Genomic DNA, 19591 nt, shown 5'->3' with positions numbered 1-19591 from the left:
GAACTAAGAAGTTGTATTTGTTATATTAATATTATAACAGTTACTGTCTTTCTCACATTCTTATGCTTCACACATCCAAGACTTTTGGGTTAGAAAATTGTGGCAGACACCTCTCTCACGTTCCATTCACTACACAGAACAATATTATAGTAATCATTTTTTCCCCAGATTTCTTCTCCCACTACCGTGTTTGAAGAAATTTTAAGTGTTTTTTCCTCTAGAAGAGTGGAAAGTAAGCAAAGGAAGCTTCTTTTTTCTGCTTAAAAATGCTGTATGAATCCTTACTTCTATATTGTAGTCTATAGTATATATTTAATGTCAAAGTTTGGACAAGTGTCAAATTCTTACCAGAAGAATTGTTCTTATTCACATAGGAATTTTAGAAAGTTTTCACCATTTCAATAATATACAGTGCGTTCCTTTCATGCCATTTTTTTTATATATATATACAATTTTTGCTTTTTATATCACTTTTCTTACATAAATATGTTCATGGAAAATAATAGTTTTTGTTTTGAATATTATTTAAAAAAAATGATTTATTTTATCAACTCAAATTTCAAATTTGTGTTGTGTTGTGTTGTAAAAAGATCTCAAAATTAGAATTATAAATACCTTAGGTTTAGATTTATCGATTAGAAGTGGTAAGAGTAAAGAGGAAGAATGTCCCAATCACATATTTAGTTATTAATTTTGATTCCACGTTGAACATTAACTTCTAGATGTTGAGTTGAAGATAAATACCAGGATTGAACATCTATCACTTAACTAAACAATTTCAAATCAGTTACAGTTACGGTCACTTCAGGGCGTGTAGGCAATAATATTTTAATACTCATCATACTTGAGTAAAATATTCATAACAAAATACCTTATATTCAAATATGTATAACAAATGAGTGACTAATCGGTTCATTAAATATTAAATTAATTTTGTTAAAATTGTAGAAAAAAATTAAATATTTAAACTTTAATAGCCCACCAGTAATCATAAAATGAATATGTTTTATGGTCATTCACTTTGAAATACCATGTAAACAGAAATAAATCAATGGCTAAATACAATTATAAATTGCAATCGTATATGAAATTGTACTAAATAAAGAAAGAAATTTTCTATTTACAAAACCACCCCAAATAATAATAGCACTTTATACAACTACCTTAAACAAATGTGATTTACCTTAGAAAAACATAGTCATGGTCCTTCTATTTTTTATATGGATTAAACGAATCTTCAAATTGAGAAAAAAATGTGAATTAATTATATTTACTATAAGAGATCATGCTTCTGAAGTTAGAAAATAATTAAATTCTCATATATCTATTTTAGATTTAAAGACCAAATTTATCAGTGTGAAAAAATTAAGAACTTTAGATCAAGTTTAACTGAAAGTAAAAATAAAAAATAAAAATTCTCCTGCAATTTTAATTATGTCAAACAGTTACCATATTCCAAAAGGCTTTTGAAGTTAAAAAAAAAAAACATTAGAATGAAAAATATTGATGAATCTATAAAAAGAAATGAAAAACCTGGAAGATTTTAAAATATAATATGAAATTATTCAATTGTGGATGACCCCACCCGACCATTATTCGACACCATCTACGCATGCAATAAATTCTTCTCAAAACTGCATCAAATCACCAATGAGAACCTAGGATCCAACCAAAGCATTATAATTATGAGATAGGTCCTTCCCCGGTTGACGCATGTAAAACTTTATTAGCTACTATCAGATTTGCTCAAATGGAAATATAATAATAGGAAACAACTCAACGCTACAAGAACACCAAAGATTTGGTAATAAGTGAACCCTGGCGTTAACCGCAAAGTTTTTATATCATAAGTAGGACCAAAACCTAGGAGGAAATTTGGCATGATCCATCCAAGGTTCTGAAATAAGCAGAAGATGCAGCAGTTTATGCATTTCTAGTGTTGGAATTTGTTAGACAGCTAGCATTACAATACAGTAACCTAAACTTCGTCGAAGGAGTTATTTCGTAACCTCCTCCAAGAATCTTGCTGCAAGCCTAAACTGGCTTTTCTCTTCTCTGCTTCAATTTTATCTTCTGCCATTTGGATAAATCCTGCTGAAAGGATGAGTTATCGGGTCGGTCCTACCATATTCCACAACCATGTCACCCCAAAACTTAGAAACCTCATTCATATCATTTAGCATACTTGCAGGAGAGAATTTTATGCTATATTAGTTGAATCACGAGTATCCTCCACAATTATTTCCGTGTTCTAGAAAACTTCTGCATTAAACTTACAAACTAGAGTATGTATCATCAAGACAGAGCTTAAAAACTAGAGGAGTTTCTAAAACGTTAGGAAGAATTCTGCTCGCTCTCAGAAATTCCTTGAGAAAGAAAGACTGCTTTTTTGAAATACTTCAAAACCACACTGTGTCTACTTGGGGGATTGTCGGTGACAACCACAGTGGAGTTGTTGATTTTAGTATATGTGGCGAAATGTCATTCTCCACATGAACAACAAGGTTATCATTGTCAACCCTACTACCAAGCGTTATCTTTCTCGTTATTTTTTGGCAATAAGTATACGTTGGAATGGAGACTTTATATTAGTTAGAGATAAGATAATTTCATAGTATATAATATTAGGATCAAACGTTTATCACTAAGTCAAAAACTATAACTATTAGTCAAGGCGCAACTCTCTCTATTTTTAAGGATGTAACAGCTCAAGAGTTATGATTCGATTGTAACCTGATCCACCTAGGATAATTGATGTCACTACAACATAGAAGTGGATACCAACTTTATCTTATAAACCAGTTTTGTAAAGTTGAGTTAAACTTAAAGTTAACTTATTAACATGATATTAAAACATGAGTTATAACTTATCTTAGATGACATTTGTTGTTTGTTAGACCTATCATGCCACTCGCTATCAAATCACCTATTAATGTCTAGTTCTACGCTCGAAATGTATATGTTCCAGTTTGAGAGGGGAGTTCAGATCATCCATTAACGTGAAAGAGAGGTATCAGAGATCACACATTGATTGAAGATAAAGTAACCTTCCCTTTAGCCAATATTTGACCTGGTAAATCATGCTTCATTATCAAGATCCTCAATAGCCCTTGCAACCATTTCGCAAGAACGACATACCGTAAAGTCATCCAATGATAAAGGTAAAAAATGTTGGTCTCTAAAGTTGAGAAAGGCCAAAAATTTCTTACCCGGCACTGTTCATAAGATTGTCTTACATATGAAGGTTTAAAATCCGCTGTCCAAGTAACCAGCCGCTAGGATCCTGGATTCAACTTACCACCAGGTAGCACACGACTTAAGTCTTCTGAAGTTGACAAAGAAAATTCAAAAACCAAGTGTAAGTATTTTCGCGAAGGTCAATACCAAGTGTGCATTCATCTTCTGGTATCTTTTGCATCTCATTGCCCTTGATACAGTTGTTGGAAGTTGGCTAATAGGAATTTCACAAAGATTATGTAAAGCCTGGACAATGGGTTTCGTCGAGGGTAAGGAAGATAAGTCTTAAGCGATAGCACGATTAGAATTAATGGAGTCCAGACGACTCCATGGGATGGTGAAGTTGGCCAAGAATCACAAATGGATTCTTTCAGTTGGTTTCTTGAATGTTAAACACACTGATTAAGAGCCGCATTGTTACGATTTTATATCCATTCTCGTATACTAGTTCCACATTAGGACACGGTTTGAACAGTGAATACGCGCAAAAGGGATCAAGGTACAGACATCAGTGAGAAGTCAACTTCTCAGATAAATAATGAATAACGAAACACATGAATCGATATCAATTCCCAAATGTTAGAAGCCGAAACTATCAAATTCAGACAAAATGGCAGACGCAGCAAATATCGTCTGAAAACAGTCATTTCAACTTGAGTCTGTCCGGACGACAAGCAAAACAAGAAAGGAAAAAGCCGCAATCAACGCAAAATTTGGGGGTTGAATGCTTGTGTGCTTAAATAATAAAACATCATATCCAAGAAATTGCTGGCCGTCTTCTAGTACCTACCTACACTGGATAGAGGCAATGTAACATGTTTAGTCCATAATATGGCCATTGCGTGTATGAATTCAAGGTATGTCGGTCTCAATCTCAGATGCTGAAAGTGAAAAGAAAAAGTTGCCCTAACATCAGTCTGCTTTCATAAATGGGAGTATGATTCGTCGATTTTCTACTAAATGCTTCTTTGCATTTACACTTATCAGGCAGTACAAATACAAAACACCCAGTACCACAAGGAAACTAGTTAAACAGTAACACCAGCAAAATGTTTTTTGTATTGTTAACCATTTCGATGCCATTAGGACCAGAGATAAATTTCAAAGTATACCACTTCCTTGATTACATAACTAGGGCCTCTACTCAAATGCCAATACCTTCTGCTCCCCATTTAACTGATGCATAGTTATTCTAGCAAAGAAAAATGAACGAACAATTACAAGAATGGAAAGGGTTTTGAGACAGCAACCTTCGCTACCTTTCCTGCCAAAGAAATATCTACCATCTGCTTCATGGATCAGATCGAAAATTTGAGTTATCGTTATTCATTGGAATGAAAAAAAAAAATGTGATAAGCTAAAAAAATCATCTGGCTAAACTCTCTCGTGTGAGAAGAAACACTGAACTCTAAAAATGACTACGGTAACATTATAGCAGTTTACATGAATTCTTCTGGGTTGAAAGTATTCTCTTTGAAGCTCTTACTCAACCAGATAGCTGTTTCCCTTGGGGAAACCTTTCCAGGCCCAAATGGTTTCAATAGAACCCCAAGTTCATCATACCTTGCCTGCTGTAGCAATCTTGCACTAAATTCAAGCAACCCTTCTAAAGCTTCAGCCCTTTGTTGGAATGATGACGGGTCAAATTGTCTACGGCGCAAGTCAGAAGATGTGTGGCTTGAAGCTCCTGCTGTTGCATTTTGATCCGAGGAACCACTTTTATCCTCATCAATTTCCTTTAACACGCTCTGCTTGATTCCCTGCCAAGAATCAGTACAGTCAGGTCTGTTTGAGGCTCTATCATGTACCTCTACCGTGCATTTGTCTATCACAGTGGAATGGTTGCCACTGGATGGGAGGCCAGAGGAACCTTGAACAAAGGATGATGTTCTATTGATAGGGAACAAAGAATCCACATATGAAGTTAATGGGAATTCAGCCATCTTATCGATTCGTGGAGAATTGACCGAGATATCAGGTGAAGACACGTGACTAATCATAGTGGCATTGGGCCCGCAAGGAGGCTGCCGAATACCACCTTTTGTTGGCAATGGAAATGATGCTCTACGGTTAGTATTAGCAGATTTTGTGGTACTGTGTGAAGGAAGCATCTGCAATCAAACTTTAGCAAGTCAGACAGGTAATTCATTTTATTCGTGAATTATCTTGAGGCTTGACCAATTATAAAGGTGATCTCCCCAATAGTAAAATGATGTTAATTTTATAATAGTAACAGTGTAACTTTTGTAAATTTAAAAGAACATTATTAAAACCATAAATAATTTTTCTGGTAACTTTGCTCTCCTGTCTTTTAATCAAATATAAAAGGTACGACATTTACTTGACAGGGAAATTAGGCGTAAAAGTAGCACATAGATTAAACCTGTACCTTAGTCATAAGTTAAAGATCTTATAAAATAAATAAATGCTAATGACAAGAAGGGAGATTTTCTATACCGAGTAAATTAGAAGAGTTTATTGTAATATTTCAAACTAGGAATAAGGTTATTGTGGATTGACTACTTGTTAGTGCAGTTCAATACAACCACCCCATTCTTTAGAAAAATATCTATACAGGCCCAGGAATTGTCAACTGTTTAACTAAATATTTAACGAAACCACAAAAATGACATGATTGACTCTTTTTATGACTAAACCATGTGACAAACATTCTTATACCCCCCAACCCAAAGAAAAAGAAGGCAAAGTCATGTGAAAACATAATGGACTTACAACTTCCCTTACCTCTTTATGATTCTTTGAGGATTTCATTGTTTTCTTGTTGGTGCCAGCGACTTTTGAGGAAGTGAATCTTGGAGTCTTAGTAATGCTAGAAGTTCTGGAAACAGCAGGCTTCCGGATTGATTTCAATTCATGGCTATCTCCAACACGTAGTTCTGCTAATCTTTGATTCAAATGGTCAGGAGTACAATCTATTTCAAGAGTAGAGCACACAGAATCTTGATCAGCACCAGATACACTTGGGTTTAGAGTCCGATCATTACTGAAAGAATGTCGCTTATCCCTATACAGAGAAACAGGGTCATCTTCTGGCACCAAAAATCTAGTTTTCTTCAAGTATTTGGATTCTGGCCAATGAACTGGCAATGTGTTTCGCCTGGGGCTATTGATTTTGAGATGGACCTTAAGAACGTAAGATTGAAGATGTGGATGTCCAAGCAGCTCTGTAGCCTACCACCACAATCACACCTCAAATTAGAAATAGGTCCATGTGACAGATCAAATTTGAATTTCAGATGGGTAGAGCACATAGAAGGATAGCTGCCCAGAAGGCCACAACTATAGGTGATATCATGGTGAATAGACGTAGATGCCAGAAAAGGACACATATGGAGACAAAGGATAAATGAGCTCAACAAGACGTTATGCAAAATGAATAAAATTGGCCACCACTAACAATAATCATTACTGCCATGTAGACGGCAGTGGCACCAGTCATCAGGTAAATCATGGTTTCTAAAAGCAGATATTTGAATTTTTAGCTTTTAATTTAAATTTTCTTCACCTGTTTATAAAATTGTTGTACAGATTTTATGAAAGTTGTTTATGGATGTACCTTGCTTTAGGTTAAGGAACATAAGTTGCAGCCTTCTCTTTTGAGATATACATCTACTCAGCTGATGTATACATACATCTATATAATATGTATATATAATAAAATATGAGTACAATATACACATATACATCAGCTGAGATGAAACTCGCTGATTTTTGGCCATCTCTACATTCAAGTTAGTATCAAAATTTATTTTAAAAAGATTTGTTTATCTATCATGTTACTCGATGCACCGGACAATCCAATCCATAAATATTAGTCTCGTACTCAATTTTGTAGAGTTGATTAAACAAAATCCATTTTCTAAGACAAGCAAACCAATCTAGCTGATGGAGTTCTAGAGGATAAAAGGGTGATGTTCATGGCAGCTACACATTAATATCAATTTTCAGTTAATATCTTCGGGAAACCAGACATCATTAATATGCCCAAAAAACCATATTGGTTATAACAGTGTAGAAATAATTGTATGCAAATTTTAGTACAATTTTCAGTTTCAAAAATATTGCCTTTCACAACTCAATACTTTGCCTATCGTATTCCTGTGCCTTTAATTGATGCAACTACGAGGATTTCTCCAGTACCAAACAGGGTTTTTTCATATAAATGAATGAGAGGTCAAAGTGAAAATCGCATCAAAATTTGAAGTAAAATCTATCATCAACCCAACTATATCCAACCAGGCAAGCCAAAAGTGATTCCTTCAGCTAATCCAATCCTGACAATCCATTTAGGGTGGAGAAAACGCAGTTTAATTGAAGTGTAATGCTTGTCATGGGCAATGAAATCTCAAATCCAAAAATTTTGAGGAATGTTCATTGAATTGCATGCTTTTTCTGCAGATGACAGCATTAATTTCGGTGCTAGATGTGGCAGCCATTAGTTTGAATGAATCATTCTAGGTCAGAGGATTGCAATATCTATTCAATCACAATGGAAATAAAATACCGTGCTAGATGTAGCATTCATAAATTTCAATGAATTATTCTAGGTCAGAGGATAATATTACATACACTGGGCCTAAGCTCTGGATTCTTGCGCAGCATACTTTTAACAAGACCTCGACTGCCAAAAGCAATAAATATACTTGATCAATCATTAATCATATAGTCCATGATATTAATAATTGATCACATAAACTAACAAAAAAAAAACTTACTATAAATTATCTTAGGCTAAACACACCTTATGTTTGGAAAACTTTAGGCACTTGGTTTGACAAGTGTTAAATTTTACAGCGTAAAACATGACATTACAATTTGAAAAATGGAAAGTTCAATAAAATTTTTTATGATGGAAGATTATATGCTTACAATGAACTAGAATATTTTGTAGGCAGTGGAGCCACTATTGATTTATTAATCTTGTTAATCAATGCCTGTATATCCTGCTCAAAGAAATTGAAAGATAATTAGGTAATTCCAAAACAAAGTTCACAGAAAACATATAGTGAATCTGATTCTATATACAGATATTATGCAGCTAAATAAGTGTTGGTGATGATATATTGTAAAATCGAATTTATAAAAAATAATATAATAACAATTTCAAAACATAATAAATTGAGATACAAAGATAATTTAAATTAACAAGATTGTAATCTACTGGTCAGTCCACCTAACACTAAATGTCCAAATATGGCAGTTTGATGATAGCCAAATTATTGACAGATATTTGTCAAATCGATGCTATACTTATCATTCAACAGCAGACATGAATGTATGTAATACATTGCATAAAGAAAAAAATACAGAAAAAAAAAAGACTTCTAAGAAAGAAACTTACAAATGCTTTGAATGCAGGCTTATGCGCTGTCATTTCATATATACAGCATCCTGGATTATCCGATTTCAGAGATCAAACAATAAACCCATAACAGAAAAAGTACAAAGAATAAAACCATAATACTATTACTTACCCAAGGACCAAATATCTGACTTAGAACCATAAGGTATATCAGCAAGGAGCTCAGGGCACATGTAGCTAGGAGTTCCCACAACCTACATTTCAAGACAACCACGGGTTGATTATTACAAGTGTTAAATTTACAATAACCAAATCCAATTAAAAGGTTGCACATGTCTTACAGAGGAAGCGAGATCATCAGACGTCAACATTTTGGCAAGTCCAAAATCACCTGCATGGCCCTTGATAACTAGTGAACAAAATTTCAATCATCTAAGCTTTACTTAAAGAAAATGTAGAATAACTTACCGAGCCGTATGTCATGGTCTTTTGTCAAGAAGATATTTGAACACTGATGGAATCATGTGATTTTCTCATTAGTATATAGCTTAGTACAAATTAGATGGAACTAACTTTTATGATATTGTACTATTATATACAAAGAGAAATCAGTCACTAACCTTGACATCACGGTGAAGAATGTGGTTCATGTGCAAGTATTCAAGAGCCATAAGAAGTTGAACGAGCCACTTACAAAGTTTCTGCAAACAAATGGTCGTTTTTAAATTTTAAATGCAAAAATTAATGTCACCCTTATTCTAGTCCAAATGGAAGGAATATAAATTTCTGATTGGAGAAAAATATAACCTCCTCAGAAAACAGGACACCATTAGCTTTCTTTATAGCTTCCGCCCTGCATTACATCAACGGCATGTTTTGAAAAACATCCATGCTCCAATTTACAATAGTTAAGAATAGAACTATGAATTGTATGCTAGAAGTTAGAGAAACGAGACTTACATATCTCCTCCCTCACAATAACCTATAATGATGCAAACATAGCAACCCTGAGAAGGAAGGAGCCAAAATAGATCAAAACATATAACAAACTTGGAGTTTTATGATGCATACACCAAGAGATTTCCTAGCAATCCTACAATACAAGCTTATTTTATGCAAGCAGCAAGTAGAAACCATTCTTCTAATTAACTGAAGAGAGGTAAAAACTAAGAAGCAAAATACCTTTTCTACCCACGAATCTTTGTACTCCACAATGAATTGGTTTCTTAATTTAGAGATGAGCTCCATCTATACAGAACAAAAGACATAAATGTTAGTTATGCAATTAGAACAATGCGGCCCATTAGCAAATGACACTTCTATAGAACTAGAAACCAAACAATGCATCATGCAAAGGGAAATATTTTAGAAAAAGTCACAAGTATTATGTATTCTATTTAAACTGCTATTTGAAGCACCAACCTCCAGATGTGCAGATCTGCGAGAGCGCTCGGTTTGACGAGCAAGGCGAATCTTCTTCAACACATATCTATATAATCAAAAGACACAAGTGCAAAAGCATTACCAATAATGATTTATGGAATAGCAAATGTTGTTGTTTAAACATTTAAGTGCACAACTGGAAAGAAACAGACGAGAAAAATAAATAAATAAATAGAGGTCAGGTAGGTTAGTTTCTCACTTTTTCTTTTCATGCTTATGTCTCACAAGAAGCGCAGAACCAAAAGCACCTTTTCCAATTTGCTCAAGTATTTCATACTGCTCCATGTCATCAATTAAGAGAATTCCCACCCCTGGTTACATTCCAAGTCAAACACATTGAATCCTTACAGAGAGGTTAGATGACAAAATAATGGAGGGCAGGTAAATAATTAAACCATATTTGGAAGTTACAGAGACAATTATTGTACTGCACTGTGTGACTGAGAAGGGAAACTACACTAGCAGCGAAGTTACTCAAGAATTGCATATGCTTACAAGTTAACCCTTTCCCTTTATCCCTTCTCAAGGTAGAATAAGAAAAGTACAACGCAATACAACGGTGATTATTGCGAAAAAAAGAAACGAACAAATATAATCGATAATCAAAAGAAAACAAATAAAGCAAATAAAGTAGTCAAAAACCGGGTCCAGCAATGCTCGTTAATTACAGAATACAGAACAATAAGATCACGCGGTAAAAGGGAAATAAACAACCCTGGATCACACCAAGTTAAGTACCAAAGTTGAACAATCAGGGAGTTTAGTTAATTACTTGACAAATAAGGCTTCACCACAAAAATTATTCACGTAAAGAGTTATTGTGTTTCCATTCCCTGGCGAGAAACCTATAGAAATAGAAAGTGTACATAACGTGTGTCGCAAATGTTTCCTTCATTCAACCAGCCTCGCTACTCGAAGCAGTACTAACAACTACTAAGATCACTACGCATAATTAATGATTTGCTGGTTTACCTACATTTCACGAAAGAACAAGTGTCCAGAATAATTAAGCAGTAACAGAAACATTAAGCCGAAAAGACGACGAATCAGAGGCAACGAAGTGGAATGCAGAAGGAAAAAATAGCATCGAAGAGGATGTGAACAGTGCAAAGGAAGAAAACGGAGAGAAATCTAAACCGGAAGCAGGGAAGGTAAAAAATAAAAAAGGTGAGTGAAGAGAGAGCAGGTAGAAAAGTTGAATCAGGTAGAGAAATGAGAGTAAAAGGCAAAATGCACCTGAGTTGAGTGAGTCGGTGGTTGCGAGAAGCAAGGTGAGGCTAAACGGATCGAAGGGATCGAAAATGTAGAAGTAAGAGGAGTCAGAATGCGAAGTTGAACATTGGCAGGGGAGGCGCAAAACGACACCGTTGTTCCGGGAGAAGAAGCAGTAGACGAAGTTGCAGAAGAAGCTCTTTCGCCATTCTGGTTCAGAGAGAGAAAAGTACAAATCCAGAGAGAGATTGCATTGCAGTGTTATTATTTATTAAACAACTTGGTTGAGAGAGAGAGAGAGAGAGAGAGTGAGATGAGGCTAAAACCAGTGTCCCGTGAGGGTGAGATTTTTACTTTGACAGATGCAGGAGAGAGGAGAGAGTAATGGGAGTGAGTGAAGGAGGGGAAGTGATAGGTGAAGTTAAAACTACACTGATATTATTATTTATTATTATTTTTTTATTATTATTATTATTTGCCTGATAAACAAAAATGAGTGAAATTATTATGACGCTCTTGTTTCCCGTTTTGTGAAAAGGAGCAGAGACAGAGGGAAAAGTGAAGGACTGGAAGGTGGGTTGTCTGTTGTCTCACACCCTGCTCAATAGTAATATCTTCACCCCCTGCTTTATTGGGTTTTGTAATCCCGTTTAAACATGAAAATAAAAATAAATTATAAAAGTCTTCAAATGCATTCAATATAATAAAAATTATATAGTTGTCTCTTAAAAGGATTCAGCTCCTACCAACACTGATGCACGTTCTTAAATAAAAAGAAAATGCACGTTAGAGAGAAATACAAAGGAACTACAATTAACAAACTAAGAACCTGTACTTATCTCCGATTAAGATATTTAATGACACGATTCGAGTAAGGAGAGAAAGAGAGTGGTGTCACACTAACACGTGATACTTGGTGTCCAAACTTTATTGCATTTGTTTTTTCCTCTTACTTCATATTATTTTACTCTGACTTAGTTTTGTGGTTTTCAGAATATTACCCAATGGAATTTAATATGCTAACAACACGAGTTAATGTGGCAGAGTTCATACTTTCTATATAGCGTATTCAAGTGTATAAGAAGGTGTCAGAGATAGCTTATATCACGTCTTCTCTTCAGATTCTTTCCATAGAATCATTTTCTCTGTGTTCGTAGATTTTTTTGTTCTCTCGTAATTTTTAGGTTAAATAGTCGCTTTAATTTTAACTTTTTATTAAGTTCAATTTTATCTTTCATAAAGGTAATGTATTATTTTGCACTTTAATCTCCTTATGTTTGGGTTCAAATACTATTTAGAATGATGGAAAAGCGTGAAAACCTGTATTTGTATAAGTTTATTTGTGATGATTTTCGGGCGCAGATTTGTGAGAGATGTGAATAAGATCTTCGGTGTTGAGCGAAAATTATTGAGAAAAGCCAAGTCATAAGATACTAAAATACGAAACTAACCTCCCTTTTTATCACAGTTTACTAACAAAGATTTGCCTCTGTCTCTCATGCATGGAGGGAGTCCAGAGATTCCAGCACAGTGAATATTCCTTGATGGTGATGCAGCACAGTCAATATTATAATAATACGGTGAATATTATAATAATAAAAATTATTATTATTATTACAATAATAAAAATTATTATTATTATTATTACAATAAAAAAATTGTATATTTCATATTTTGTTTAAACTCACCACTTATAATTTACTCCATTTAATTTCGACTATTCACATCTTATTTTCAATTTATTTTACACAAAGACAAAATTATAATTTTATATTTTTATCAATTTAAACATTTTTTTATTGTATCAAACCTATTAAATCATTCATTAATTCTCATCAATTTTCATTTAATTTTCCTTCGTTTCTTATCATCTTTGTGTTAATTCAAACAACTTAAATTTCACTTATATTTTTAATATTCTTTTTAACAGACAAAATTGTAATTTTATACTTTTATCAATTAAAATATTTTTATTGCATTAATACTATCAAATCATTTCATTAACTCTCCTAAACTTTCATTTAATTTTCCTTATTTCTTATCACATTTTTTTAATTTAAACAAATTCAGTCTCGTTTTTTTCCTCTCAAATCTTCTAATCAAATACATATAGGATGGCAACAGGGCGGGGTGGGTACGAGTTTCGCTATCCCATATTCATTCCCGTAGAAAAAATTCATTTTCATCCTTATACACAAATCAAATCTAGTGGGTATCAAACTTTTGTCTCATCCTCATCCCCACCGGGAAACGAGTATAATCTCGTACTCATACTCATATTCATTTTCTTACTACTTCAATATTAATTTTAATTAATTTTTATAAAATAATAAAAAATTACGATAAAGGAAACATAATATTATCAAATATTCAATATTAGGAGCAACATTGTTTCTTCGATATCAAATACTTTAAAAAAAATTATAATTATTTACATTTTAGATTATAATACCAAATAAAATTTTATGAGAATCAAAACATTTATTAAATTTGCAAAGATCAATGAAACCGTTGATAAAATTTAAAAATACTTTTACAAAATATATAAAAGGAAAACAAATATTCAAATTAAATATATTTTAAATATTTGTTTACTTCAATTTTTTAATTTCTAATGAATCTATTTTTTATAAACTAATAAAAGTTATAATACATCACTTCATCAAAATGACGCAAAGAACAAATAATAAACATAATAATAACATTTTTGACATAGATCTTGTATCTTTTAAACTTTAATATATCTTGGATGGTGATAAAAAAATATTCATGGCAATTACATTCAATTTTTATATCGTAGTAAACTAAAGTTATTTATACAATTATAGTGAAAAAATTACAGTATAATTTATAATAAGTTAGAAAATAAAAAATAATTGGATAAAATATATTGAAATAGTATTCTGCATGATAAAAATAAACAAAAAAACAAAAATATTAAAAAATTAACAAATGTGTGTCTTAGAAACGATTTGAGAGAGCAGTGAAATAAATCGCACAAAAAAACTAAATGTATAATTAAAGGTATAATAAGATGAAAAATATCTTAGAGATCTAAGCAAACTTTTCAAATATCAATGTATATACTCAATGGTTGAGAAATAACGAAATTTGTTTTAGCGAAAGAAAATAGTTCTTCAAATGAAACAAAAATGAATAATAATAAATATATAATATATTTTTTATGTTACCTAGTAAATGAAAGGTTTATGCTATTAAACAATTAAATTGAGAGTATTAATCATTCTCATGTAAAAGAAAAATATATAATAAATAAAAATATGAAAAAATAATAAAAATATTCAAATGTGAGACATACAATATTTTTAATTGACATACATCATTTTAATGCGGATGATTTTCATGACAACCCAAATAATTAGAAGAAATAAAAAATAAAAAGTGTATATATATATATATGGTTACTTAATTAATCGTGAATGTTTTAATAATTTAAATGGGGGCGGAGATATGGCGGGAACGGGTATTATGGTGGGGATATATAAATCCACATACTCATCCCCATACCCAATTGAAAAAGTCGGGATTCCCCATATCCATACCCAATCAATGCGGGGATTTCCCGTCAAAATGGGGACAGGTTCGGACAATACACACGAGGACGGGTTTATTTACCATCTCTAAATACGCACTTCAAAATCCATCATCTTTAAACACAAACACAACCTAAAATGAACCGATTCACACAACCATTTCAATTTTATTTTGTTACATATTTTAACATTACACGAATTAAAAGCCACCATAAAATATATTTTTTTGAAATTTAACGAGAATAACGTTTATTTATCTCTAAAACAATCTAAAAAAAATTAAGAGTTTCTTATTGTTTTATTTTTTTTTTCAAATCTTCTCGTACCGACAAGGTTTTTGTTATATTTTATAGGGATGATAATATAGGTCGATTTGACCTATTTAGGTCTAAACTGTCTTACAAAGAAAAGCACAAACCAAAATACATGGTCCGCCCGCAAATCCATAAGCTGCTCCACATTTTTGAAACATCATAATTTTAAAAATTAATTTGTTGCTTTTAAATAAATTTAAGGATGCAAAGTTGCACATGCACTGATCAAATTAGTTTGGAGATAAAATATTCCATAAAGATCATCTAAAGAAAGTAATATTCTACAAGCTCAAAAAAACTATATTCTACAATAAAACAAGGCATAGACATGAACATTAAAGATGCAAAACAATCACAATTCAATATAAAAAATAGTGTAATAGCCCAATAAAAAGCAATCCAAAAACAGTCCAATAAAAAATAGTCCAAATTAACAAAGAGTTCAAGAAGTGGTTCACACTTGCATTCACAAGTTGAAGTTTAACATTGTGTTCTTTTTGGAGGATTTACTGTTCATGTGGAATGAGAATAGAGGATTAACAAGTGATCACCTTGTTCCTTTGGGGGTGATAGAGGGTGATATCGAGCGATGATCGGGGGTTCATTCAATATGCAATCTCCCTGTGCATGGTGATCAGAGGGTGACACACTCCAATTTACAAAATTACCCCCTCATATTTCAGTTTTCCTGCATGCGATTTATTCTTCTCCTTGTTATGAAAACAACATAATAAAAATTAATAACACAAATAAAAAATTATTACTTCTAAAGTTACTGTTAAAAATAAAATAAGATCTTCATATAAATAAATTATTTTTCACCTTACATATTAAATTTATTTGCATACCAAATATATTGTATTATTCGTTCTTTTATAAATAATTTTTTTATAATTTCAATCATTCAATAAATTTTATAAAAATAATTCTAAATAATTTATATATCATTTTATATTACTGTTAACAATAGTGACATTTTGATAATTTAAATTTTTTATCTATTAAAAGTGGTTTTTAATATGTCACATTAGTCAATCCAGTCATAAACTTTCACAATCTTCTCTCTCTAATCCACTACAAAATCACCTCAAACCCTTTAAAAGAACCAACACCAACTTCATTCTATAATTCTTCCAATCTGTTACTCTCCCTCTCCCTCAAATCATTAATCTCAAAAGAACATGGTCTAAGGCTGTGTTTGGATTTGAAAACGGATTTGAGAGAGTGGATTGAAAAGAAAAGGAGGTGAATGTGGGAATATTTGATTAAGGAAAATATGATAAGAAATGAGAAGAAAATTTATAAAAATTTGTGATAAATTGATTGATATAGATAATAAAAAACTTAATTTTATTCATTTTAAAATAAAATATATATTAAAATAAAATTAATTGCTTTAAATATAATTTTTAATTAAAATAAAATAATTGTAAAATAAAATATATTTATAAATATCTAAGTATGCTTTATTATTATTGAATAAAAAATAAAAAATATTTTATTTAATTTTAGTTTTTCATTATTTTTAACAAAATATGAAATTGTTTTCTAGATAAAAATTAATGTAAAATTTAAATAATTCAATTTCTTTACATTTCTCACCTCTCATATGTGAATAAAGTTTCACACAATTTTTTTTTGTTGAGAAACCCTTATATTCTACCACGATGCATGCAAAATCATTGCATTTATGCGGACTTGCAGGTCAACGGGCTCAATACGTCAATACGTCAATAATTAGAAATAAAAAGAACATAATTGTGTTAGGTTATGCATGTTTGCAGATCAACGGACTCAATACCTGGATCTGTCCCACATTTTTTTGTGGACCATATAGTTAGACAAGTTCTGCATTGTCATCCCAGGCAATAAATATAAAAATATAGAATATATTTCAAAAAAATGAACATAAAATTATTATTATTCTTATCTATATTATTAATTTAATTATATGAATTTATTTTGATTACTATAACTTATTTTTTATTTTCTTTAATATTTTTATTATTATAATTATTGTTTTTATTTTATTATTACTTTTATATATTGTTATTATTTTATGAATTTATTTTTATTATTATTGTTATTATTAATATTTATGATTTTCTAATTATTACTATTATCACTTTATAAATTATTTTGATTAATATTATTATTATTATTATTAATTTTTTATCGTTAATATTATGAAATTATTATTATATAAACTTATCTATATTATATTATTATTTTTATTTTTATTTTTATTTATTATTTAAAATATTTTTACTATTGCATTATATTGTGTTACAATGACTATAATATAAGCTTAATTGTGTTGTAAATTTAGAAACTTTGAATTGAGTCCATACTAAATTTTCATAGTCAGATGAGTCATGTAAATTTTACAACTTTTTAATTAAGTATATGTCATTAGAGTTATAAACTCATGTGAATGTAAATTTAAAAATATATTTAATTTAATAAAATAAGGTAATATTAACTATAATTTTTACCAAATGATACTTATTAAAATTACAAATGATCAATGTGGTTCCGTCTTAATAGATTGATAGGTGAGAGTAATTATTTAAAGTTGCACAATATTTATTTATTTTTTAAAGTAGAAAATAAAATGTTAGTACATGTATATTGAGAAATATGTAACTACAGATTTAATCTTTGAATTAAAGAATTTTTGGTAATTAATTTGGTATCTAATACTTTATATTATGATACTTTTAATATTTTTTTCGTAAAATGTTTGATGGTAGCAGGTGATATCATAATCTTCTATACAAATTCATGACTTTCTTAAAATAAAAGGTGAAGTAGAATAACTAGTTTGAGGTTAAAAATGTGATTTTTGAAAAAAATTAGCATTTAAAAGTTTTTTAAAATAAATCTTTAATTTATACTTTAAACTTTGATAGCAAATATCGAAGTACTAGAACTTTGAAAAATTTATAAAAGTTTAATTTTGCAAAGCAAAAATAGAGTAAATCACCTCTTCCGAAAAGCACAAGAGAATAAAAACACTTTCATTGATAACACATAAAAAATGATAAATACTTCTCTAATGGGATGAACCAAACTTTAAACTCAAGCAATATGAACGATACCTTGTCATACAAGAACACATTTGGAGGAACTTAAAATTCGTTCTTTTAAAACAAGGTTAAACAAAAACTTATCGGAGAGCTGTTTCAGAGTTTGAATTTTGTATTTTGAATCAAAGAGCTCAACTTAATTCATAGAAAAAAAATTGCACTTCAATCCATTTCATAAAACGGTCCAAATAAACATTTATTGTTTATGATAATCGATTATTTCAAAGTGAATTTGAAAACAAATTTTACTTGTATAATCAATTATTTCATAGATAATAAATTATCGTAGCCTAGAAAAATATTTTGATATATTATTATAAGTTATAATCGATTATCATAACGAGAAAACATTTTTACAAGACTTTCAAAAATTTTCAAGATGATAAAGATGTTGTTGTACTACAAATGTCTTCCACTTACCATTCAAACTTTTTCCAACTCTAGTTTAACATTGAAATTTCATTCTTATGACTTAAATATAATTTTTACAAGTATTCATGATGGTTTTTGCATCCAAATAATCTTTAAGACTTCATCTTTTTCTTCATAAGTTATCATCATCAAAATATCTTTTCTTTATGATTTAAAGTCAGATATCTATCTTCATCTTAGATCAATAGACTTATATGTCTCAAATTTTGTTAACATCTCTCATTGAAAGAGATCCGTAAGCGATATTAGAACTATTAATTGTTTTTTGTGACTGACTCAAATAACTATAATATAAAATGAGTTATAATTCCTACGTATTTATGGATTCTTTGTATTAAAAGTCTTTCTAATAAATGTTTTAGACAAATGTGTCCTTTTATGATAAACTGACAGTATAATTAAAGGTCAATGTTTTGGTGGAACTTACCAACATGGAAGAGACTCACACCTGAAAGTAGATAATGGGATCCCAATTTTGAGTTAAAGTTTATATTGGATAAAAATAGGAAAAAACAACATCATATAAGTCAAAAATACCAACACACTTATTGTCTTCAGATTTGAGTTCTCATATAGTCTTAGGAAAAAACAACAACATATAAGGTTTAACAACACTACATGCCAACATTGCTCCCCCACCTATTTAGGGTTTTCTTTGAAAGGAATGTATTAGAGAAGTCACAAGTAAGGCCTGACACATATCCATCAATTTCCCTTTGAAAAGTGAAAAAAATCAAAACACCATTACCAATCATCCAAACCAAATAATTTGTGATTTCAGTAACGAGAAACACGACCTTTTTGTGCCGATCAAAAGTGGCAACAATATCTACCAGATTGAAATTCCTGGGTTCTGCTTTCCCTTTGGTGAATTCAGTTCTTCTCATCATTTCCTATTCGTAATGTTTTGTTTTAACTCGCTTCAATCAATACATTTCTTCACAAAATGTGTGGGTCGTTCGCAAACCGTAGAAAGCATAATTTCCA

The 19591-nt window shown here is 30.9% G+C and overlaps 1 protein-coding gene across 2 annotated transcripts; it reads right to left on the bottom strand.

The window, feature by feature from the left end:
• Positions 1-4186: 4186 nt before the first annotated feature.
• Positions 4187-11613, bottom strand: LOC114192275 (serine/threonine-protein kinase Nek2-like). Of its 2 annotated transcripts, none has more exons than XM_028081945.1 (15): positions 11240-11613; positions 10203-10314; positions 9983-10049; positions 9743-9808; positions 9521-9567; positions 9368-9413; positions 9181-9261; positions 9029-9071; positions 8902-8951; positions 8733-8814; positions 8600-8649; positions 8128-8201; positions 7828-7879; positions 5983-6429; positions 4187-5348 (listed from the first exon to the last, which is right to left on the bottom strand). In XM_028081945.1, the coding sequence occupies exons 2-15, from the start codon at positions 10286-10288 to the stop codon at positions 4677-4679; spliced, it is 1863 nt and encodes a 620-aa protein (XP_027937746.1). In that variant the 5' UTR covers positions 10289-10314; positions 11240-11613; the 3' UTR covers positions 4187-4676. The 2 variants fall into 2 exon arrangements, with proteins under 2 accessions (XP_027937746.1, XP_027937747.1); XM_028081946.1 differs by lacking the exon at positions 11240-11613 and adding an exon at positions 10776-11218.
• Between the last annotated feature and the right edge of the window lie 7978 nt (positions 11614-19591).

The sequence above is a fragment of the Vigna unguiculata genome, chromosome 7 (genome assembly GCF_004118075.2).
Source record: "Vigna unguiculata cultivar IT97K-499-35 chromosome 7, ASM411807v1, whole genome shotgun sequence".
Taxonomy (NCBI): Eukaryota; Viridiplantae; Streptophyta; class Magnoliopsida; order Fabales; family Fabaceae; genus Vigna; species Vigna unguiculata.
This window is presented reverse-complemented; position numbering and strand designations above follow the sequence as displayed.